Below are 24,731 nucleotides of genomic sequence, written 5' to 3'. Positions count from 1 at the left end.
TCTGAAGAAAATTTTGAGGTCAAGCTACCACTTTCCTTTTATAGGTAACTTTATTTATTTACCTATTTTTTTATCGGATTACCCAACAGATTCCTTATCTTCAAATTTTGGTAACTTTACCAGAATATATATCTTTTTAAAAATCACTATTTTATTTTAAGGTAGAGTACTTGCGGAGAAAAATGCATAAAACATATATACACAGCTTAATAAATTTTTATAAAGCAAATACTCTTGTAATCATGAGCCAGGTAAACATACAGAATATTTTCATATTCCAGAAGCCCTCTAAGTGTCCTTCCTAATCACAACATTCTCAGAATAAATTGGCCCTTCAGAACTGGTAAACCCACAAGGGAAAAATCAAATCTTAAAATCTAAATTGAATAATTCTTCACTATCATGTGAAGGAGTCAGATACCTTCAAGCACATATTTTGGTTTATTTGTTTTTTGAATACAGCTTTATTGAGGTATAATTCACATGCCATACAATTCAGCCACTTAACATGTATATTTCCCAACCCAATAAAAATATTTCTGTGCTCTGTTGAGCCTTTTCAGACTTGCTAAAAGACGTGCCCTGCTTTCCCCAGATAGATTCATTAAGTGAGTAATAAGTGTTTTTAGAACCTTGTGTTGTTTGTGTGATGTCACTAGTGTTGACATCCAAACCAAATTTTAGATGGTGCTCCATGCTACCAGTACAGGATATCTACATGTTGTTGCCCAAGATTTCTATTTCCTTGTTAATCTTCTGCCTAGTTGTTTGATACATTATTGAAAGTCAGGATATTAAAGTCTCCAACTATTGTTGTTGGATTATTAACCTTTAATTCTGTCAGTTTTTGTTCTTTACGTTTTGAGGTTCTGTTGTTGGGCACATGTAGGTTTATAACTATTTTATCTTCTTAATGAATTGACCCTTTAATCATTATAAAATGCTTTTCTTAGTAAAAACTTTTGTTTCAAAGTCTACTTTGTCAGATATTAGTACAAATAAATAATAATAGTCACCCACAAAACACTCTAACTCTCTTGGTTTACTTCTTCTACCCTTTTACTTTCCACCTGTTTATATCCTTGAATCTAAAGTATGTCTTTTCTAGCATTTGATCATATCGTTTGATCATGTTTTTAAATTCATCCTGGCAAACTTTACCTTTTGATTTTAGTGTTTAACCCATTTTCATTTAGTATAATTGCTGATAAGGTGAATTTATATCTCATTTGGATACTTGTTTTTATGTCATGTGTGTTTTTCTTTTTCTCTTCCTCCATCACTGCCTCTTCTGTTGTTAAGTGGATATTTTCTAGTTCATTCCTTTTGTGTTTCCTTTACTGTATTTTAAAATTTAATTTCTAGGCTGGGCATAATAATGGCTCGTGCCCATAATCCCCATACTTTGTGAGGCCAAGGTGGGTGGATCATTTGAGCCCAGGGGATTCAAACCAGTCTGTGCAACATAGTGGAATCCTGTCTCTACAAAAAATATAAAAAATTTAAAAATTAACTGCGTGTGGGAGTACATGCCTGTAGTCTCAGCTACTTGGGAGGCTGAGTGGGGAAGGATCACTACAGCCGGGGAGGTCAAGGCTGCATGGGCTGTAATTGTACCACTTCATTCCAGCCGGGGTGATGGAGTGAGACTCTGTCTCAAAAGAATAAATAAAATAAAAATAAAATGAAATTTAATATTTTAGTGATTGCCCTAGAGATTACAATTAGCATATTAAAACAATTTAATTCAGATTAATATTAGCTTCATTTCAATATTACATAAAAACTAACAATATAACTCTATTTTATCTCATTTCCTTTGTGCTATTCTTTTTATACAAATTGTATCTTTATATATTATAAGTCCTTCAACATAGTTTTGTAATTCTTGCTTTATGATTTGTCTTTTAAAACAGATATGAGAATAAAGGAGCTATACACAAAATATGTTTATACCATAAAGAAACTTCCTCTACTATACAGAAGTCAATTGCCCTAGAACCTTTCTTCGTGTTATTATTATCATTGTTTTTGTCATTTTGGGGATGGGGAATGATACATCTGTTTAATGTTTAGGTAAGTTAAAGACCTCTTTTGTTTCTGAAAAAGTTCTTCAATTATAACTCATAATATTCCTTAGATTCCATTATTTCTATTCTGTTATTCAGGAACACTAATTTGTGTAGAAGATTAAGGAAAAATAACCTAAAAAAAAACAGTCACACACAAAACACACATACAATATACACTGACCATACAAGATATGAAGGTGATATTCACAAAATGTAATTAGGTGAAAAGTAGAACTGTCATTTGGGTGAACAAGCTTTTTGCAATATTGAATTTGCCCTTGCTTTGCAATACCAATAATGTATTTTATTTTACTACATTCTGAGCAGGGTTCTGGTGCCGCCTAGTGCTACAAATGAGTAAAAGCCACTCTGTTTTTTCTTTTTCATCCTTTCTCCTCTGCCCACCTTTGCTTCCTTTCCCTCCCTTTATTCATCTCGTAATAACTGGCATTTTCTATTTCACATTTCACTGTCTGAATTATAATATGTGCTTAAAAGAGCCAAAAGATGTACTTTATTTTTTATGCTTACTCCTGGGTAGAGTTAAACACATGTGGGAAAATATCAAATTATCTTGGAGTAAAGGTTTAGTATTCTACCTATTAGGCATTTCTTCATTAACATAGTCTTTTTGTTGTCTGTATTTCCCTTCTTTGTGCTAACTGAATGAGGATTAGCCTACCTTTTCTCTGCCCCCTCCACCTTCTTTCAGTTCTGTTCTGTGAGATCCTCACATCATTATAAATAATCTTTGCTTTACCTCTAACTCCTACCCAAAATAATACTACCCCATGCTCATGCTCCTCTGTGTCACTTCTTCACATGTGTCCCCCATGTGCTGACACCATCCTGTCCACTGTATAATTCCACCTCCATTGGAAATGCATCACTTTATATTTCTGACCCCTTTAAACAAGTTTTAAAAGTTTATGACTTTTAAGCTGATATAAGTAAAAATGAATAATAAAAAATAGATCATTCAAAAGAAGCCAAGAGAAAGCAAAGAAAAACTGAAAAAAGACAAACTGAAAATCATGATATGATTAAATCCAGTACTATTACAACTGCATGAAATGTAACAGACTAAATATTCTAATTAAAGTCAAAGATTATCAGATCAAATAAAAACCATATCTCAATGATATGCTGCTTATAGGAAACAAACATAAAGATAGAACATAAAGATACAGAAAAGTTAAAAGTAAAATGATACAAAAAGATATAACCATATAGACACTAACTAGAAGAACCCTGGGGTGACTGCGTTAATATCAGACAGAATAGAATTTAAATTATAAAAATTCCTAGAGATATCCTGCATGATTAGAAAAGGTTCATTTCTTCAGAAAGATATAAAACTTTAATTTAACATAGTGTATATATAATATGTATATATGGTTTTATAGATATATATGTACATATATGATTTTTTGAGACAGGATCCCACTTTGTCGCCCAAGCTGGAGTACAGTGGCGTGAACATGGCTCACTGAAGCCTTGACCTCTTCTGCTCAAAGGATATTCCTACCTCAGCCCCCGCAAGCAGGTGGGACTACAGGCACATGCCACCACACCCAGCTAATTTTTGTATTTTTTTTGTAGAGACAGGATTTTGCCATGTTGCCCAGGCTAGTCTCAAACTCCTGAGCTCAAATGATCTGCTGGGACTACATATGATTTTATAATGATCTTTGATTTCTTACTTAGTTCTGTAGGAAATACTCTGAACTCTAAATAATTTTAATTATTTGAAATGTATTGAGGCTTGATTTATGTTAAATAATATGGTTCATTTGTGTGTGCATTTGTATTTGGAAAATCTTAAAAAGAATGACACCTCTGTTACTAACTGATAGAAAAGCAGACAAAAAGTCTGTAAGGATGAAGAATATTTGAGAAATTATTAGCAGATTTAACCAGTGGACATTTATAGAATACTGGACTTTTAGCATGCAGAAAAATCATTCTTTTTAAGCTGACACACACATTTACAAAACTAATCATATACTTTGCCATAAATCAAGTCTGACAGTTATTAAGAGTATGTTCTCTGGAATTAAATGAGGATATAGATTATTAGGAAGTGCTCATATATGTCTATACATACTTAGAAGCAATATATTTCCAATTAATCTATAGATCAAAGGAATCCTAATGGAAATTAGAAAATATTCTAAACTGAATGTAGTAAAATATATTGAAATTTGTAGAATGCAACTAATGTCATACTTAGAGGAAAATGTATAGATTTAACTGTGTGTGTATATATATATGAGAAAGAAGCAAAAAAACGCATGTGAAGCATCCATCTCAAGAAGGTAGAAAAATTAGAACAAATAAGGCTGAGACACAGTACAAGAGAAAGAAACATAAAGAACATAAATTGACAAAATAAAAAAAATCATTTGATAAAGAAGATGAAAAAGTTGAAATTTTTTCTTTGAGAAGACTAAATAAAATGAGAGATTCCTAATGAATAATCATGAAAGAATGAGATAGCACAAATAACTGATTTTAAGAATGAAAAGGGACAAACCACTGCATATCTTACAAACATTTTTATTAAATCACAAGAGGATAGTATGACAAACTTTCTACCAATAAAGTAGAATACTTAGATCAAATGAACAAATTCCTAGAAAAAAATATATTTATCAAAAAGATAAAAGTAGTAAAAAAATCAATTAGACCTAAAATTATTAAAGATATTACATTCAAAATTTATCTCAATGCTTCATCTGATTTGGTTATTCTCTAGGCCTGCTGTTTTGTGAACTGTTGTCCTGGAGATTGTTTTTAAATTTTCTCTCTCTCTTTTCAGTTACTTGTTCTTGGCTGGGTGCAGTGGTTCACTATAATCCCAACACTTTGGGAGGCCAAGGCAGGGGCATCACCTGAGGTCAGGAGTTTGAGACCAGACTGGTCAACATGGTGAAACCTCATCTCTACCAGAAAAAAAATATATATATAAATTAGCCAGGGGTGGTGGTGCATGCCTATAATCCCAGCTACTCAGAAGGCTGAGGCATGAGAATCACTTGAACCCAGGAGACAGAGGTTGCAGTGAGCTGAGATCACACCACTGCATTCTGCATTCTGCATTCTGGCTTGGGCGACGGAGCAAGACTCTGTAAAAAAGAAAAAAAAAAAAAAAAAAGCTTGTTCCCTTGGTCCCATGCTTTATCTTTCTTAGTATATTCATTCCTTTTAATGAAGCATATTTTCCAGTAGCTCTGAGAAAGGGTGTACAAGAATGTAGCAGGTATTTGTGGTGCCCTCCATCACACAGATTAGGGCTACCCTCATATATATGATTGATTTTTGGATGTTAAGCCAACCTTGAATTCCTGGGATGAATTCTACTTGGTCGTAGTATGTAATCCTTTTTATATGTTGCAGGACTCAGATTGCTAATATGTTTTTAAGAATTTTTGCTTTTGTTAAGGCAGGATAATACATGGCCAAGTTTTCATTTCCTGTCATGTCTTTATCTGCTTTGGTATCATATTCCCCACTCAAAACCATTCCCTTTCTGTGGCCGCTGCAAGTCCTCAAGGCTCCAGCTCTTTCTAGACTGCCCTGCCATGGATCTATCTCTTGCCACCAACCTCTGGCTTGTGGCTTCTAACAATACTACTTGTTCCCACTGTTCTTCCAGTCCTAGGAGTGGTAGGTGCATATTCTGCTTTGTATGATCCCTTGTTTGCTTTTTCAGCTTTCTTATTTCCTGTGTAAACTTATGTATGCCTTGAAAGCTAGAGAGTTGCTCCTTTCTTCCCTTCATTGATATAGAAGGTTTAGTTGGAGATACAAAATTTAGTTAGGAAGCCACTTTGATAGTTCAAGGGAGAAATTCTGAGGATTTGACTTGAATTCGTGGCAACAGGGATAGGGCAAACATATGTAGTTAATCATCATTTGGAAATAAAATTGATAAGACCTGGTCACTGACTGGATATGGTAGTGAGAGAGAGGAGGATGAGAAGACGAGGAATTTAGGTTTCCTCCTGGTTCTAAGTGACCAGGTGGATTGTGGTTTCATCAGCTGAGATCAAAATACAAAAGGCACAATGGGAGGAATCACAGTAAGGGAGAAGCCAGTGAGTTCACATTTGAATATGTTGAGGGCCTATGGGTAGAAGGGTACCCAACTGGATTTAAATCTGAAATTCAGGAAAAGGTTAGGGCTGAATATAAAGATTTTAGAGTCTCCAACATATGCATTATAGTGAAAGCTATAATGATGCCAGGAAAGCAGAGTAGTCAAGAAGAAGCATACTTAGTTTTGTTTGTTGTTGCTTTTTTTTTTTTTTTTTTTTTGAGATGGAGTCTCGCTCTGTCACCCAGGCTGGAGTGCAGTGGCATGATCCTGGCTCACTGCAACCTCCACCTCCCGGGTTCAAGTGATTCTCAGCCTCCCTAGTAGCTGGGACTACAGGCACTCACCACCACGCCCCGGCTCATTTTCGTATTTTTAGTAGAGATGGTGTTTCACCATGTTGGCCAGGCTGGTCTCGAACTCCTGACCTCAGGTGATCCACCCACCTTGGCCTCTCAAAGTGCCGGGATTACAGGCATGAGCCACCATGACTGGCCAGCATACTTAGTTTTTAATATTAAAAGCCATTCAGTCAAAACAAACACTTTCTTGACCATTGCACCTGTATTTAGATCACACTCACCTCCATGGCCAGGCTCCCCTAAGGAGTAGCTGATTTTGCCTCCCTCTACTTTTGCATTCACTACGTATTCAATCTTTTGTAATACAACACAATTAGGCACCTGCCCACTTTATCATCTTCAATCCTCAGAATGGCTGGGGCTATGTCACATTAGGTCACTCCTAATGGCTGTGTCCTAATAACAACCTTTGTACTTGGCCTCTTCTATGGCACTTGACACTATTAATTACTTCCTTCTTGAATTGTTCTTTCCCCATTTATCAGATAATATCAGATTCACCTTATTCTCCTCCTTTCCTCCCTCTTTTTGTCCTGCCTGTGTGTTTAATCCTTGTAATTCACAGCCCTCTTGGCTACATTCTTTTCTGGGACATTATCATCCCCTTTTATGGGATTATCTGCTGATCTCTCTCAAGTATAAATCTCTATTTCCAAAACCTCTCCTAAGCTTCAGAAACATTCTCTCCCCGATGGCTTGCAAAGTCCCTAAGCAACTCAAATTCACTGCAGTCATCTTTTGCTGCTAACCTTCCTATATCTTATAAATGGATTAATTTTACAGTATAGTCATCTCAACCCAAAATGGAAAATCATAACATTCCTTATCCCTTTGTCTCCACATTGAATTGATCTCTAAGCCTCAAGATCATATATGATCCCTCAACATTTTGTCCCTTCCTGCTGGTTCAGGTGTTCAGCATTTGCCCCTGTACTATTGATCATGTCACATGCACGCTTTAGCCTTCCAGTTCTTGTCCATTGCCTAGGATAAGATATGAAGAACTTTGTATGACTCAAGAGACTGACCTTTGCTTATCTCATTAAGTTTCCTACTGTTCCATTTCTCCCATTCCCAGCCCTACCTTCCAGACATGTTGGACTATCCTGACATTTTCCCCAAATTGCCATGCTCCTCTTTCCACACATACATGTTCCTGGAGAACTATTTACACTTATTAATTTCTTCTCCTGAGCACTTCCTGCACGCCTTCATTCTCCTTAAGGGCTGACCCTAGACGTTCTATTAATCTAAGCTCTACCTGGTCCTCTGGCACTGATCTTCTGTCCTCCCTGACTTTTCCTTCTCCACTCCCTGTGGAGACAGCTAGTATTTAGCTTTAAGACCCAGTTCCCTGGTGCTCATTGACACCACCCCTCCTTCACAGACTTGTACATGTCTTCTGCACTGCACAGTGCCCCAGTGCTTCTATATATCTGGAAATGTGTCCATTTGTACAATATGATAACAGGCAGCACATTTTATTGGAAGTCTTTTATTTTCCTTCCTCCTCTTGTAGTTTGTTAACTCCTTCATGGTAGGGACTATATTTGACTTACATTTGCTTTCTTAGTCTTCTGCAAAATGCTTGGCACCCAGAAGGTGTTCAGTAAATATTTGATGAATCAGGACAAGTGAACAAGGGCACAACCTCCATGTAGAAACAGACTGTTGCATGACCTTTCCTCCTGTATCCATGCACATGAAAGTGCTCCTTTAGTGTGGAGTTTATTGGTAGATTAATCCATTAAACATGTATACAACACCTGGTAGGTTATAAATATTTTGAGCAGATATACAAAAAAGCCCGTTTACAAGCTGTGTCTTTAAGAAAATTACTCTTCCAGTACAGAAAGAAGCCATATTCCATTTTGATGATTCATTCCTACTGATGAATGTAAAGTAGAAGGAAGAGTGGTTATGGCTGACGGCAGACACACCATAGTGAGGCTTTTGCTGTAACTCAGTGGCCTTTCATGTCCTGGGCCCTCTCCTCATGATGGGCCTGTCCTTACCTTGTTTCCGCCTGGGAAGGCTGGTGTGCCTTTACTGGGCCTGACTAGGGCGCCCACAAGCAAGTGCTGCTGCAGACCAGAACACGGCCAGGACACAGGCAGGCACACGAGTCAGAGGAGTGTGATGTGTTGGGACAGACCAGGTAAGGATGATGCAGGGAAGGCATGTTGGGAATCATGGAGCACTCTAATCTTTGTCTCTCCCTAAGGCCCGAGCTCACACACACAGGGCTTCCGCTCCTCATCCCAAAGGAACACAAGCTCCCTTTTATCTCTTCCCTTTCCAAAACCCACTCTCAAAAGAGAATCTGAACTGTATCCACTGTAAACGATAAAATATATAATAGCTTAAAGATTATTAATTTTTTGTCCAGTGGGTCTTCCTATCTAAACAGCATAGAGAGATTTAGATTAATGTTCTAAATAGCCAGTTAAATACCTGGGATTATGTTCTAGGAAAGAGATAAAAAACTAAAGAGCCTAACTGAAGCTCCTGAAATTTTATCAGGAAGGTGGTTATCTTCTTTCTCCACCAAGTTGGACAACAGGGAGTGGAGGAGGAAGTCAGGGAGGACAAAAGATCAGTGCCAGAGGACTAGGTAGAGCTTAGATTAATAGAACGTCTGGGGTCAGCCCTTAATTAAGGAGAACGAAGGCGTGCAGGAAGTGCTCAGGAGAAGAAATTACTTTGAGTGCTGAGTGACAGGACCTTGTATGAGGTAAATATTTGGGTGTAAAAAAGGACAAGGACAAGGAACGTGTCCTGGTCTGTGCCTTCTGCATGAGAACACCTTTGCATGTCCCCTAACAGGAGGATGGGAGAGAAGGGGAAGGGAAGGGGGGAGAGGCAAAAAAAAAAAAAAAAAAAAAAGGAAAAAAAGAGGGAGAAAGAGAGAGAGAGAGAGAGAAAGGAAGGAAGGACGGAAGGAAGGAGAGAGAAAAAAGAGAGAGGGAGGGAGGGAAGGAGGGAAGGAGGAAGGAAAAAGAGAGAGAGAAAGAAAGAGAGAAAGAAAAGGCTGGAGAGACTCAGAAAGCCTTCTGGCCCCCAGCGAAGGCTAAGGAGTGACTGGGCGGGCGCTGGGAGGAGCCTCGGAAGCATCCTCTGAGCAGCCGCCTCTGAGCACGCTGGGAAAATCCTTCCTCCCTCGGACATGGCGCTCACCTGCCCGGCGGCAGCAGCCGGCTCCGGCGCCGCGGTTCGCGGGTGCGGGCGGAAGAGCAGCTCCAGCTTCAGCCGTGGGGTGGAAGGAGGCGGCGGCGGCGACGGCGGCGGCGACGGCGGAGGCGCGGCCCGCGGGCCCGGGTGTTAGACCTGAGGGAGCCCGGGGAGCCGGCCGAGGCGCGCAGGGTGCAACGGGGCGCGCACCAGCCCCGGGACGCAGCCGGCATGGTGTCCCAGGTGCTGCAGCTGCTCCGGCAGGGCGTGTGGGCCGCGCTCACCGGGGGCTGGTACCACGACCCGGAGCAGAGCAAGTTCACCAACAGCTGCCACCTCTACCTGTGGCTGTTCCTGCTGCTGCTGCCCCTGGCCCTGCACCTGGTGAGTGGGGAGGGTCAGGTCCCGGGGAGCTGTGGGGATGGAGGGAAGGAGGAGAAAGGAACCACAGACGTGCCATCAGCCTCACGGGGTTTCAGGTTCGTAGAGATTCTTAAGAGACGGAAGGGGAAGGGCTTCAGAAATTTGGGACAGAGAACGTGCAGGGAAAGGGGGCTGTGAGGATTCACTGGAAAAGAAAAGTAGACAGGACTGCGGGGGCTCGGGGACTCATTAAGAATTGATGCCGGATGTTAGGATGAGTCACTCTCCTTGTGGCAGGGAGCTTGCAGCTTGTTTTGTAGGTGGGTAACTCTAGGCCTCAGAGCTGGGTAGCTTGGGATAATGTTTGGTGTGAAATACTGTAGATTGTAGCCAAGAGGCAAAACGAAATGTAAAAAGCAAACTCATTTCAGTTATTGGCCCCTTTTTTCCCCTCTCACCTTCTTTCTTGTTTTGCTTTGGGAAGGCAAGTTCAATTATCAATTACTCACATTGTAATTTCTACACCACTATGTATAGAATTTTGTAGGAAGATATAATAATGGATAAATCCAATGTACTTTATGCTAGACAAAGTATTACAACGTTTAGTTGGGGCTTGACATTTTAGTGGGGTTGTGGTAAGTGAGTGCTTGCTGAAAAACTACATAGATGACCTTCTTAGGTAGATTATACGTAATTAAAACAATGGTTTACCTTCTTTGAAAAGCTGTACAGGTAAGGTGTTCCACGTCTTATTAAGCTTTACATGCTAAGAATCTAATTTTGGTATGTCTGTTGGAGGACTTTATTCCTAACACATTATTAGATCATGGGTTTTTTACAGCAAAAATTGTCAGTGAGTTTGCATGACTGATGGATTCCGAGTTTGACATTTGTGATTGGGTTCTTCTTTACTCTTTTTCCGGCAGTGTATCCAAAGGGTCAGAAGTCTGGGTGTGAAGTCATGATGCCTGGGTTAAATTTTGGGTCTACTGGTTACCAGTTCTGTGACCTTGGGGAGGTTATTTACCGTCTCATTTTTCATTTTCTTATCTGTAAAATGAGAAAAGGTAAGAGTACCAGATTTACAGATTGTTTTAGGGATTAAATGAGATAGTACATATAAAGCCACAGGTCTGCCTTGACCTGAGATTGGGCTCAGACTTGGGTTTGCAGTTCTGTTCTGCTACTTATTAGCTGTTTGGTCTGATACTGAACTTTTCTAAAACTTAGTGTTCATATCATTAAAATAGATGTGATCATCATAATCACCACTTCACAGAAAAAATAATCAAAATTGTATATAAAAAGCATTAAATACGGAAACTACTTGGAAACCCTTCAATAAATGCAAGTTTCTTTATTCTTTCTGATTTTGTGCACCATTTTTCTTAACTCATTTTTCTTTAGCCTATGGGTCCCAGTGTTTTCCCTTTTCCTAGAGGGACAGCATAGCAAAGTCATGAGGAACGCAGCCCTCACCAGTGTGAAATCCTGGTTCTCCTGCTTACTAGACCTAGTATGAGCTTGAGCAAGCTTCGCCTTCCTTGTTTGTAAAGCAGGGATAATTATAGTACCTCCCTTATAGGGTGAATATGAGAACTGAGTGAATTAATAGATGGAAGTACTCTTAGTACCTGTCACACACAGAGTGCTCAGTAAGAGATGCCCCTTTTTTTTTCCTTCCCCAGCTTCTAAAATCTCTCTATCCTTATGTTTTCTGATTCCATTTAGCTAGAATTAATTTCTCTTCTTCCTTACCCTTATACCATTCTGTACTTACTATTTGTTTTACAGCATTCTGTAGTTGGACTATCAGCATTAATAGCACTTTTCGAATTCTGTCTGGTACTTAGTTGTAGGAACATGTATTTCACTTCTATGTCTAGATCATCAGCTTTTTTGAGGGCATGGGTTTTTATGTTGTTTATTCATCTTGGTTTTTCCTTGTACATAGCGGAGTGCTCTGCATTTGGTAACACTGATCTCCTATACAATTAACTTGTGTGTCTCTTTCTTTTCCAACTAGCATTAAATAGTCTACCTCACTATGCTTTTTGAATATTTCCTGATAATGAAAGCAATATATATTCCGCTTATAATCCCACTCCTCAGAAACAGCCACATTAGAATTTAATGTTGTGTTCCTGCAGACGTTTTTTTCTATGTATATGGGCTCATTTTTGTAAAACTCTACTTAAGATTTGATGTCTACGTATGGTCAGAACCCTTAATTTCTACCTAACTATGCTTTATTGAGTAGCTTGATTTAGATCTTGCGTTTGTGAGTAGGAAATTGTCCTTCGTTAACTTGCTTTTCGATGATATTTAAATGTAATTTTCAGCTAAATCTCAAAATGTTAGAAAGTAAAATCTGAGACTTAAATAATTTTACTTTTATATCAGGCTTTAAAAAGTAAAACAGATGTGCCCAAATTTTTATATCTCTATGCCAGCATGCCTTTAACTATTATAGAATAATGGTGTGTGGGTGCAGCTACTTTTTAATATGTAGCCTGTCTTATTAAAAACGCAACAGGTTATTTTTTTCTTGCTTTGGTCTTCTGGTTTCTGAAAGTGCCCTTGAAATAAAAGGCCCTTTTCCCCAGTGGAGGCTTGTTCTTCAGATCTTGGTGCTTAAACATATTTCTCTGCACTTCAGTGTTGTCTGTGATTGTTAATGTCTTTTTCAATTTGTTCATTTACAGTCATTTGTTCTAAGAAGATACCTGACTAGTTACTGACAACAGGGGCTTAGTCAAAGTTCTGTGAACTTCTCTGTTTTTTTTTTTTTTTTTTTACAATTTTGGTTTAAACATGTTTAAGAAAGTTTTGGTCGGGCATGGTGGCTCATGCCTGTAATCCCAGCACTTTGGGAGGCCAAAGTGGGTGGATCCCTTGAGATTAGGAGTACAAGACCAGCTTGGCCAACATAGTGAAACCCTGTCTTTACTAAAAATACAAAAAATTAGCTGGGCGTGGTGGTGCATGCCTGCAATCCCAGTGACTCAGGAGGCTGAGGCAGGAGAATCGCTTGAACCCTGAAGGCAGAGGTTGCAGTGAGCCAAAATCACACCACTGCACTCCAGACTGGGTGACAGAGCAAGACTCTGTCTCAAAAAAAAAAAAAGAAAAAAAAGAAAAGAAAAAGGAAAGAAAGAAAATTTCACTATTGAAAAGATCCACTTTTTAATTTAACAGATACTTCGAGTATTTTAAATATTTTTATTATTAATTATTGAGGCAAATTTCTAATCCCTAGAATGTACTTAGATCTGGGTGATAATGTGGAAAATAGTGATTTATTAGCATTTGTAAACTATGTATGTATTTGTGAGAAATGTTTGGAAATGTACAACTGAAAACAGTAAGTCAATTTGGATAACTTGGAAAGAGTTTTACTTTGGTTGATTATCAACCTCCTTTTCTTTTGGACGCGCTGAAAGATGATTTGTCTTGAGAGATATTTAAATTGTCACTATTACATGTGTTTTGTCTTTATTCTTTTGAGATGATAATTAATGGAGATTCAGAGCTGAGTTTTCTTTATAGTAGGGGCATATGGGCATGATTCTGGCCTTGTGTCAGTTCTGAGAGCATAAGCCTCATGTCAAAAGACACAGTTCCCGTTCTTCCTCTTATCAATTGTGTGGCCTTGTGCAAGTCACCTTACTTCTCCAGACCTCAGTTTTATCATCTGTAGAATGCAGATAACACCTTCATTTTATAAGTTTAGCAACTGAGGTCCAGGGAGAGTCAGCTGTTTGCCTACAGTCATCTAGATAGTCAGTGGTAAAATTCTGCGTTTAGCTGAGGTTCTGTAGCATCCAAGTCTTTGGCCCTTCCAGGACACTATGCTGCCTGACATGTACATATAAGAACACTTTGAAGTCTGTGAAACAGTGGAGCCACCTACAGTGGAATTATGATTATGCCAGTGGCATTGTGGTCAGCTCCACTGGAGAGGAAGAGTTGAGTGATGGGAAGAATGAGGTGGAACTTTCACATCCTTCCAAACCCCATGCACGGCAATATTAGACTTGATTTTCCAGGCCTGACATATGTGTTTGGATGGGCAGCCCTTTCCGCGCTTGTGGACAGAAAGCCTGTCTTTTGTTTTATGGCTGGAGCTTTCTGTTTCCTTTCCTTTAACTTTAGCCAGACTTGTTCTGTTCCCAGTTCTGCTTTTTAAAATTTAATCTTAGAGACCTTCTTTGGTAAGACCTACATCATTTCTAATTGCCGTAATTATAATTAATAGGATTATCTGTCAAGCGCTAGCGTAGTACTAGGCAAATAGTAAGCACCCAACACACTCTAATTGTTATTACAGCTAATTGGTGACATTTCTATGAGAGTCCACAGTCATTTCCCATTCTGGTATGTCATTATTTTTTCTTAGATCTTGCATTCCTCTTTTTTCAATCAATATTTTCCCAAGATTTTACTATAAAAAGTTTAAAACATACAACAAAGCTGAAATAATTTTGCTGCGTGCAGCCATATACACAGCACTTTGATTTTACTCCATGAACATTTTACTATACTTGCTTTATCACCTATCAGTCCATTTGTCCATCCTTCTATTGATCCCTTATTCTACTTTATTTTCTTGATGCATTTCAAAGTAAACTGCACACATTAGTCTATTTCTTCCTAAATACTTCACCTTGCATAATAAATGACAGTTTGATGGAAATTTAAATATACTGCATTTTAAAGAAAGTTACCATGGAGCTCTGGTTGTGGGCCCCGTGCACTAGGCATCTTGGATTATTCTACTCCTTCACATCCCTCACCCCCATAACAAGGCTTCCTGAGGCCTAAGAAATGAAGGCGCAATTGAATGTTGAGGTTTGAGAATAGAATTTAAGGTTTTGCATTTCTTTGACCACGCTTCCTTCCTTCCTTCTTTCCCTCTGCCCCCCTCCATGCTTCACCTAGACTTCCTCTCCTACTTTTAACATATAAGATGACTTTGTGCAAATTATGGAAAGGCAGCCTCTGCAAAGAGGCAGCCTTTCCTGGCCCATTTAATCCTGTCAGCAGGAGACCTTTGTGCAGGATGCAACCTGCACAGCCTTGCATAGCAGGCTTGGCCCATTCCACTTGGTGGTTGTTATTCTCTTGAACTGCTTGGCATGTCGCCGTTCCCAGAAGGTTACCTCTGTTCTAGTCAGTCCTAGCATTTATATCCAATTTCCTCAAAAGAAAGGCTTTCTCTGTTAATGAATCACATAGTCCGTGCTTTCTTTCCTTTGACTCCCAGAACCTTGATATTTGGTCCTTCCACTTCTAGGGGCCTTATTTATTCTTGCATTGAGATGCCTGATCCTTTGCACTATCTCCATGATTTACCTGAATGTCTGGCTTCCTGCCTGCTGCCCTCACCTGCCTGAAGCAGAGTTGTATTTGAGGTGAAGAGCCTGAGCATGGAGTTGCTTAAAAGGCATGCTTCCTGGGTCCTGAGCCTCCAGAAGAACTACAGACTTAGTCGCTCCAGATTTGGGCTGAATGCCAAACCATGCAGTTGTCTCTCAATTTTTGCTTCTCCAGGTGGCTCTGTGGATGGTGTGTGCAGAGGACTTGCCTGTGTGGAGGGTTCTGCTTTCCTGGAGTCCCTTCATTTGTTGCTGGGGCAGCCGTCTCCAGTCTTATCAAATTGACAGTTCTTTTATTGAGTCACAGTTACTCATCCCATTTATCCTCATCGTATGCCATTAGACACATGCATGTCTGCGGGCAGGATCTATGTCCCCAGGTTGTGTTTCTGTGTTTGTTTTTTCTTTCCATTCTGGTATGACAAGTTCATAGCAAATTTTCTAGCAGTTAAACTTATGTCTCCTGCCCCATTCCCAGCTTTCTTAAGGCTTCTTGAGATTTCCCCCCACTAGTGACTAGTTGTATTTTGAATGGTTCACTCCTCAGATATATGGCATTTTTCCCCAGGGTAATGTCTAATACTTTAATACCCTATTATTTTTGTTTTAATTGAACAATCTAATTCACTTGGTGTTACTTCTTTTGTATAGAATACTTACTAGGTGATTGTTATTTTCTGGCTTTAATCATTTGGTCTTCTAAATGGTAAATTTTAAACATTAAATATCTTATTGCTATTTCATCTTCTCTAAATGTCCTTCCTATGCTCTCTGCAAGAAGAAAATGGACTCACTTTTAATGGTATTCAGATATTTCCATACTTTTTGTCTGGTGCATTTTCTTCTTTTAACATTTACAATTGTATTATGTTACTATTATTGGAATAGGTAAGAATCACAGCCGACACTTCTGAACACATATGAGGCAGACACTTTCGTAAGAGCTTTGCAAGAAAGAAATCATCTCACCTTCCCCAGTGCCCCAGTGAGGCACCATCATTATTCCCATTTTACAGTCAATGAAACTAGCAAAAAGAGGTAGGTAAATATGCTTACAAATACATGACTGTCACGGCCTGACTAGGATTGAAGCCCAAGCATTGGAGTTCTTACCCACTCAGCCATATCGCTTCTAACGGGTCATTTTACAATGTAGGCATTTTAGTCCATTTTCATACTGCTATGAAGAAATAGCCAAGACTGAGTAGTTTATAAAGGAAAGAGGTTTAATGGTCTCACAGTTCCACATGGCTAGGGAGGCCTCACAGTCATGGCACAAGGCAAGTGAGGAGCAAAGTCAGGTCTTACATGGTGGTAGACAAGAGAGCTTGTGCAGGAGAGCTCCCCTTTATAAAACCATCAGATCTCGTGTGACTTATACATTATCATGAGAACAGAATAGGAAAGACCTGCCTCATGGCTCAATTAGCTCCCATTGGGTCCCTCCCATGACATGTGGGAATTAAGGGAGCTATAGTTTAAGATGAGATTTGGGTGGGGACACAGCCAAACCATACCAATTGGTATATATTCCTTGCGCGTTTGCATGAAGACATATGAACACTAAAAATGTACAAAAGGACACATAACAAAAATATAACTTCCCTCTCACACTTATTTCTAGTTTCCTACTTGAGATGGAACCACTATACATAGCCTCTTGTGTTTTCTTGCTCTGGCATTTCATACACATGTGAATGGAAGTTTGAATGTAAGGGGTCCTGAGTGTAATCATAAAGCAATCTTATTTGTCTTCCACTGTTCCTTTCAATTTGCCCTGGACAGGAGTTTTTTTTCCATATCCCAGATAAAAACATGGGTAAGCCCCATGACTTCAGATCACAGTTTATACACATTTTATGATGGCTTTAAGCAACAAAATACAGACTTGATTTAGATTGCAGAATGTGCAGTTCCGTGGCATAACCAAAGCTTCCATCATCCAGTCATTTCCAGGTAGGAAGGGACATGATAATGGCACAGTCTTTCCTGCTCTCCTCCTCCCTCATGCGTTGACCGATGTTTCTGATGTCCTTGGCTTTGGAGAGCAGGACGATTCTTTGTTGACTGTCATGGTGGTAAGCTGGCCTTGGGCTCTCAGAGCATGGCACATGTTCCCTAGTTGACTCTCTGGAGAGCTGCCTTCACACACCCTCAGAGACCCCGTTCTCCTTGCCAGCCTTGTCTCTCTGGCGCTTGTCTTGATGAGGGCTGCTGTGTCTTTGCCCTGTCTGGTTTCTTACTCTGTCCACCTCCAGCTTTCTTCTGCTCCAGTATCCTCTGCTCCATAGCCCGTTCACACATTGTCTAAAGCGATCTGTACAGATTCTCACATACAGAGTCCATGTCAATGTCCACGTATTCTTTTCCCCACCACATTCTAGGAGGACAGGCCAAGCTCATACCGCCATCAGAGCAGCTAGCCAGCCAGTCTCTGATCTTTCATCTTTTCTAGGAGGGAATCAGACAGCAGTCCACTGTGCCTTCTACTCCCACCCAAATGGTAGGGGACTCATAGGTTTCTCAGTGGTCCCACTGAAGGCCTTCTCTCCTGACTGAGGAAGGAGATTAGCTGTTCACCAGCAGACCTTTCCAAAAATCTTCATATGCCCTCTTTTTCTAAATTCTGTTACATCATTTTGAGTAAGGAATTTAAGATCATGTAACTCATCCTTATAGTCTATCTAGAAATGTCTGTTGTTTGTCCCAGAAATTTGTACTGGAATCCCTTATCCATCCTACCTTGGTTCCTTGGTCAACACTTCCATTAAAAATGTTATACAAATGTGTAATCATTTATGCATACATAACCTTGTTGTCCCTCTTGACAGAACATCTTGGAGATCATGACACAAAGAGCCTCCTCATTATTCATGTCTGCATAGTATTCCACTATTTCTATAAAGGGCAATTATTTGACTAGTCACTATTGAAGAATAATTAGGTTTTCAGATGATTTTTAACCTAATGCCATTGGTTGGATATGGATCAGTCAAGATGTGCTAGCTTATGCTGAAGTAATAACGAACCTAAACATGTGTTTGGCTTTACCAAGTTATTTTTTGTTATTTTTGTTTGAGATGGAGTCTCTCTCTGTTGCCCAGGCTGGAGTGCAGTGGCACGATCTCAGGTCACTGCAACCTCTGCCTCCCAGGTTCAATCAATTCTCCTACTCAGCCTTCGGAGTATCTGGGATGACAGGCATGCACCACCACGCCTGGCTAAGTTTTTGTATTTTTAGTAGAGATGGGGTTTCACCATATTGGCCAGGCTGGTCTCAAACTCCTGATCTTGTGATCTGTCTGCCTCGGCCTCCCAAAGTGCTGGGATAACAGGTGTGAGCCACCAAGCCTGCCCACCAAGTTTATTTTTAATTTTTAATTTTATTATTATTTCTTTTTACAGATAGGACTCATTGTCACTCAGGCTGGAGAACAGTGGTGTAATTGTAACTCACTGCAACCTCAAACATTTGGGCTCTTGTGTCCTCCCACCTCAGCCTCCTGAGGAGCTGGGACTGCAGGCGTGCACCACCACATCTGGCTAATTTCTTATTTTTTGTAGAGATGAGGTCTTGCTGTACTCCCCAGGCTGGTGTCAAACTCAAGCAATCCTCCCAGTTTGGCCTCCCAAAGTGTTGGGATTACAGGTGTGAACCACTGCCCCCGGCCCTATTTTTTATTTATACTACATGTCCAACATGGTTCATTGGGGTGTCAGGGGTATAGTTAGCAGGGGGTCCTGCTCATTATAGGTATTTAGGAACACGGGCTGTTTGAGTCTTCATTTTGGGGTGACTGGGTGCATTACTCGCTATCATCCCCCCTATGACCCTGGATGATTATACCAGTCACTATGGTTGAGGGACACTGAGTGGGTTTCATGGTCTGACTCTGGAGGCTCCTGCCTGGAAATGACAAGTACCTCTTGCCCTCAGACTTCTTTGTCAAGGAATGTTGCATGGCCACACCTCACTTCAAAGGGAAAGGAGAGTACAGTTCTACCCTGTGCCTGAGGGACTAACTGGACATGTTTGTTGGAGAGCACTTATGTCTATGACAACAGACTGAGTGCCAGATGTTCTGCTGGATATTGTGGAGACGTCAGGAGAACAAGGTGGATTGATGTCTTCTCCCCATGCAGTTAGCAGATAAACAGGCATGAATAACACAGTGATAATTGTTACTGTAGGGAAAGTACAGGTGCTGTACAGTAAAGGTGGGAGGTGGAATCTTGGCATGAGTACTTAAGGAAGGCTTCCCAGAGGAGGAAGTAATTTCTCATCTGAAATCTGATGAATGAGTAGGAGTTAGCCAAGCAAAGATGAGTAGAGGAGGAACAGCATTTCATGCAAGGGGAACAGCATGTATTAAAGCTCTAAGGTGTATGAGAGTCTGGCCATTTTGCTGTACCCTTTAAGAATATGTGAGAGACATCAAGACACATGACCCCTAAAAACTTCAACAGGTGTCTCTTAAGGAAAAGAACATTCTCCCACATAATTATCACACCCAGAGAAGTTATTGATATGATGGTATTGTCTAATGTATAGTTCCTATCCAAATTTCCAGTTATGCCAGTCAGTAATGTCTTAGAGAGCTGGGGTTTTTGGTTTTGTTTTTCTGTATCCAAGATTCAAACAAGGATCAAACATGCCTTTTAGTTGCCACATCTCTTGATTGTTCTTATTCTAAAATGAGTTCTCTAAGCCTCTGGGTCAGTGTTGTGTCCTTGTCGTGCATCACATCAGAGGGACAGAATTCTCCCACCTCTCCCCAACCCGCATCGTTGGTTAAGGTAGTGTCACCCAGATGTCTCTATTATAAAATGACCAGTTTTCCCCTTTGTGTTTAGTGAGTAATCTGTGGAGTGAAACCTGGAGACTGTATATATCGTATTTCTAAAAGTCTTTCCCCCAATAGTTATAGCATAAATTGATGATTCTTGACTAAAATAATTATGACAATGGTGGTTGCAAAATGGTAATATTCTAATTTTCTTCCCACCTTTATTAATTGGTACGCTTCTGTAAAGAAGATTTTTTTTTTCCCATCCTCATAGTTTTGTTGCACTTTTTAGTGTGGTCTCATAGATTCATTTTTTAATTCAGTGGGAGTATAATCTATGCCTATCATCATTCTTTTTGATGTTCAAATGATCAAAACTTTGGCAAGTGAGACCTTCTTCATGCACATGCTGAGTTTTCTTGGATATACTCTCATCAGTTTGTGAGCACGTTATTGCTTTCTGCCCAAAAAGATATTCCTGGCTTAGCTTGTACTTTCCCTGCCCCAGCCCTGGAAGAATCAGCCATTTTACCAAGGAGCCATGATCCTTGTGGTGGGGAATTACATTTGGAAACCAAAATCTAGGGCTGCAGTAGTTGCATTTGTTGCTACTAGTTGTCTTTGCCTCTAGACCCTTTCAGTAGATACAACTAGAAGATTGATCAATTTATAGGTTGAATGATTGAATAATCAATTGAAGTTTATTCTGAGACCATCAAACCAGTCCATATCAAAGGACTCTTCCTCTGCTTCCATTATTTCATATTTATATCTCCCTTCTCCCACAGTGAGAACTCTAGCTCACAACAATATCATTTGCCCAGTCCTAAAATATACGCACGAATTCCTACTCCCATAACACCGCCATAGACACATCTTTAAGGAAAAGTTCAAGACTGTTTAGAAGTTATGATTATTATTGTTTTTAGAATACGCATCACCAGTGATGTACTGCCAGAGTAGCATGCTCAAAAGTTACTTTGATGAATTCTTTTCTAATTATTTTTTGGTTCATCTTTGTGGTTATGCTATCATTTGATATATAGTTAGGTTCACTTGTAGCTATATAATTTTAGCTTTTCCTCCATCCTTGCTGATTTAATAATTTATACCAACAGGAGGTATAAAACATTAACATAGTTCACAAAACATATAAAAAGATATGCTGAATTACTTTATCAAAAGGTTTCTCTGACTGCTGGATGGAAAAGTAGATCAAAGAAAGGACAAAAATAGAAATGAGAGGTTCGGTGTCTATTTCAGTCACCCAGTCAAGGGATGGTGGTGGCAGTAAAGATGGAGAATTGTGGGTAGATTTTAATAGGATTTAATGATCAGTTCATTTTTAGGGTAGAGGAGTAAGGATGGGGGAGGAATCAAGGGAGATGCCTGATGATCTGGTTTGAGCCAGAGGTGTATGGGGTGCCATTGACTGAGATGAAGGATGAAAGATGATAGTTGGTAGGGAAACCAAACACCTAATTTTACACATAGTAGCTTGGAGTTTCCTTTTAGATATCGAAGTGGAGATATTGAGTAGATAGGTGGATATACGTGTGGGGAGTTTAAAGGAACAATCTAAGCTAGAGATACGGATTTGAAAATCATCAGCATAGAGATGACATTTACCACCAAGGGACTGGGTAAGACTTCCTAAATAGAATGTGTAGAGAGGGAAAAGAGTGCTAACGGTGAGGCCCCAGGAGCGCTACACTCAGAGGCAGGGCAAAGAGGAGGCATCGGGAGACAAGGGAAGAGCCAGGAGAGCATTTCCGCTGTGAGCACCTGTGTTGCTCGCTGCTGAGAAGACAGGAAATTGTGGTTATTTTTTGTTTTTAGAGACATTGACAAGAAACTTTCAGTGTGTATTGGGGAGTAGAAGCCACACGGCTGTGGGTTTAAGAGGCCATGGGAGGTGAAGACAGTTCTTTCAAGCAGGGAGCAGAAAAAGGGCACGCTATCTGGAGAGAGGTTTGGAGTCAAGGGAGTTTATTCCTCCCTCAAGGTCAGAAGGTCCTTGAAGGTAGGGCTATGATTTGAATCCCCATTGGTCCTTGGAGTGGTGCTTCATACACAGTGGATAATCTAATCACTCTGCATTAATGGAATCTGACTCCATAAGGGAAGGCACAGTTTTGGTAGTGCATATTACAGACTGTGGTCAGACCCATTTCAGTAGACTCACCACAAGGTTGTGGCCAGAATCCAGATCTTTAAAAATGGAGCTGAAAAACAGAGACATGACTCTTGGATTTGGCTTGCCTTAAAATTCAATTTGCCATTACTTTCCAGATAACCTTTATTATTTATGTAGCAATTATGTATTTCCTTGTGGTTCTTATATAATAATTTAATTTTTTTTTCTATCATGGGAAACTTGGACTTTAAAAAATTATAGACCATTGAAGCAGGCAAAAATAAATTTTACCTCATTTCTTGTTATTGATTGATATTAAGTATAGAAGGGAAGTATAGAAGCTTTGGACTGTGAAGGACCTTACGCATTTCTTATTCTTATCTCTTAGTCTCTGGTATGAACATTTAGATTGGATTTAGTGTGTATTTCAGTTCTTTCCCCCAAATCTTTACCACACAAGAAACACACACACATACACACACACACACATACACACACACACATACACACACACACAGATTAGCTGTGTATGGTGGCACATGCCTGTAGTCCCAGCTACCTGAGAGGCTGAGGTGGATCACTTGAGCCTGGGAGGACGAGGCTGCAGTGAGCTATGATGATGCCACTGCACCCCAGCCTGGGCAACAGAGTGAGACCTTGTCTCAAAAAAAAAAAAAAAAAAGTAGCAGTGTCATTCTGAAATCATGACTTATTTATTTTTAAAATATATATATTTTTGAGCTCTACTGAAAAACCTAGAATCAGTGATAACCCAATGAGAATGGACAGATCTAGAACTCGGATTTTAGTCTCTGAATTCCGTTTTCTTTTAAAAGAAACTAGAGCTCTTTGGAAAAAATGATTTATTCCAGGTCTGGGCAAGAAAACGAACAAGAGGAGTCTTTAAGTAAAGAAGAATTACTGAAGAATACTAGGATCATGTTAAAAAGATAGGAGAGTAAGCTTATAGATGCTGGCCAAGTATGTTCAATTTGAGCCCCAGTGAGATTATCATACAATGATATGCATTTAGGAGTGGGGTACATCCTAAAGAAAGGGGAGAAATGATACCGTAAAGGGGAAGCTAACACTGGATGCCAGAGGGCTCATCTCTGCCACCTAGAGTAGTTGGTATATTAGCAACAAGACTTTCTCACAGGTCTCCAACCAGATTGTGGTGGGCTCTGACATGGGACTGAGTGGAGTGCCAGTGTCTTCAGCTATGAGGAAAGAACTGGAGAACCAGAGCTGACACTGGGGAAGAGACATACAATCCTACTCCTGTCCCTTGCTCATCAGAAAACCTTTCTAGAAATCTCCATTCCCCTGTACAGAAATGCCCTTTCCCATCAGCAGGCACAATTCTCAAGACATTTCATTCCTCTGACTCATGAGATCAGGACTTGTGACCCCTTTTCCAACTTGGTGATAAAGCACCTCGGGAGGTGCTTGTCCCATTGACGTGATGTCACTGCTGCAGGATCCTCTGTCTCCTCCAGTGTTTGTCATCTCAAGAGTCCCCAGACAGGCCTAGCAAGCAGCAGCCCAGGTTGGGGGCCCTGATGCCTTGCCGTGAGTCAGCATCTTCTCTGCAGACTTGCCCTCCTCTTGGCTCTGTTGGCTCCTGAGGCAGGCACAGTTTGCCCTTGCCACTGTTTGTGGAACTTGAAAACAGGTAAGTGGGAGGTCAGGGCTTAACATGCTTGCTGCAGCCAAGAAAGGGCCCAATGTTGGCTGCATGTCAGGCACTGGGCACACACAAGGAGTAGATACAAAGAGTAGACTCGGGGAGTTTATCATTACTTAAAATAGAATCCATAAAAGTGTGGTAACTGTCTATGAGTGGTGCAGATAATAGCTGATTTGGATATCAGAATGCTTAACACATAGTTTACACTGAACCCTTTACTAATTAATTAATCAATAAAGAATGACAAGCGTAATCAGTAATGTTGAAAATAAGTTGGTATCCAGGCTTTCCTCATCTTTCGCTAGTCATTCATTGCTTCTTGGTGTTCTTTGCTTGGTTCCATTTCCCCTTTTCCCTTAAATATGGGTCTTCTCTTCAAGACTGTCTCTGTATTTCATGATCTCCTTTCTCCTGTGGAGAGTCCAGGCACCGTGTTGGCTTCGCCTGTTGCATGTGTGCTAACGATAGGTGCCCTCCTCCACATTCCCCTCCATGTCGTATCCAACTTCTGCACCACAGTTTAAGCCGGGGACCTCTGGAGCCTTCAACAACAGCCCCTGTTCTCTGGTTTTCTCCACCTGCTCTGAGTGGACTGCCTTGACACGAAGATAGGACAGCTTACCTGAGTGAGCCCTTCAGTTGTGTGCCCCTCTGTAGTGTTTAAATACT

The 24,731-nt window shown here is 40.1% G+C and overlaps 1 protein-coding gene across 3 annotated transcripts in view; it reads left to right on the top strand.

Moving 5' to 3' along the window:
- Positions 1-9,672: 9,672 nt before the first annotated feature.
- The window catches only part of PCNX2 (pecanex 2), a 304,697-nt gene continuing 289,638 nt past the window's right edge, over positions 9,673-24,731 (top strand). For 2 of the 3 annotated variants that reach the window (XM_021931429.2, XM_017953734.3), the window contains exon 1: positions 9,673-10,088. In XM_021931429.2, the coding sequence (XP_021787121.2) occupies positions 9,936-10,088 (153 nt within the window). In that variant the 5' untranslated portion in view covers positions 9,673-9,935. The remainder of the gene's footprint in view (positions 10,089-24,731) is intronic. The other variant, XM_021931434.2, reaches the window with a different exon arrangement.

The sequence above is a fragment of the Papio anubis genome, chromosome 1, assembly GCF_008728515.1.
Source record: "Papio anubis isolate 15944 chromosome 1, Panubis1.0, whole genome shotgun sequence".
Taxonomy (NCBI): domain Eukaryota; kingdom Metazoa; phylum Chordata; class Mammalia; order Primates; family Cercopithecidae; genus Papio; species Papio anubis.
The sequence above is the reverse complement of the archived record's forward strand: the minus strand, read 5'-3'. Positions and strand labels throughout refer to the sequence as shown.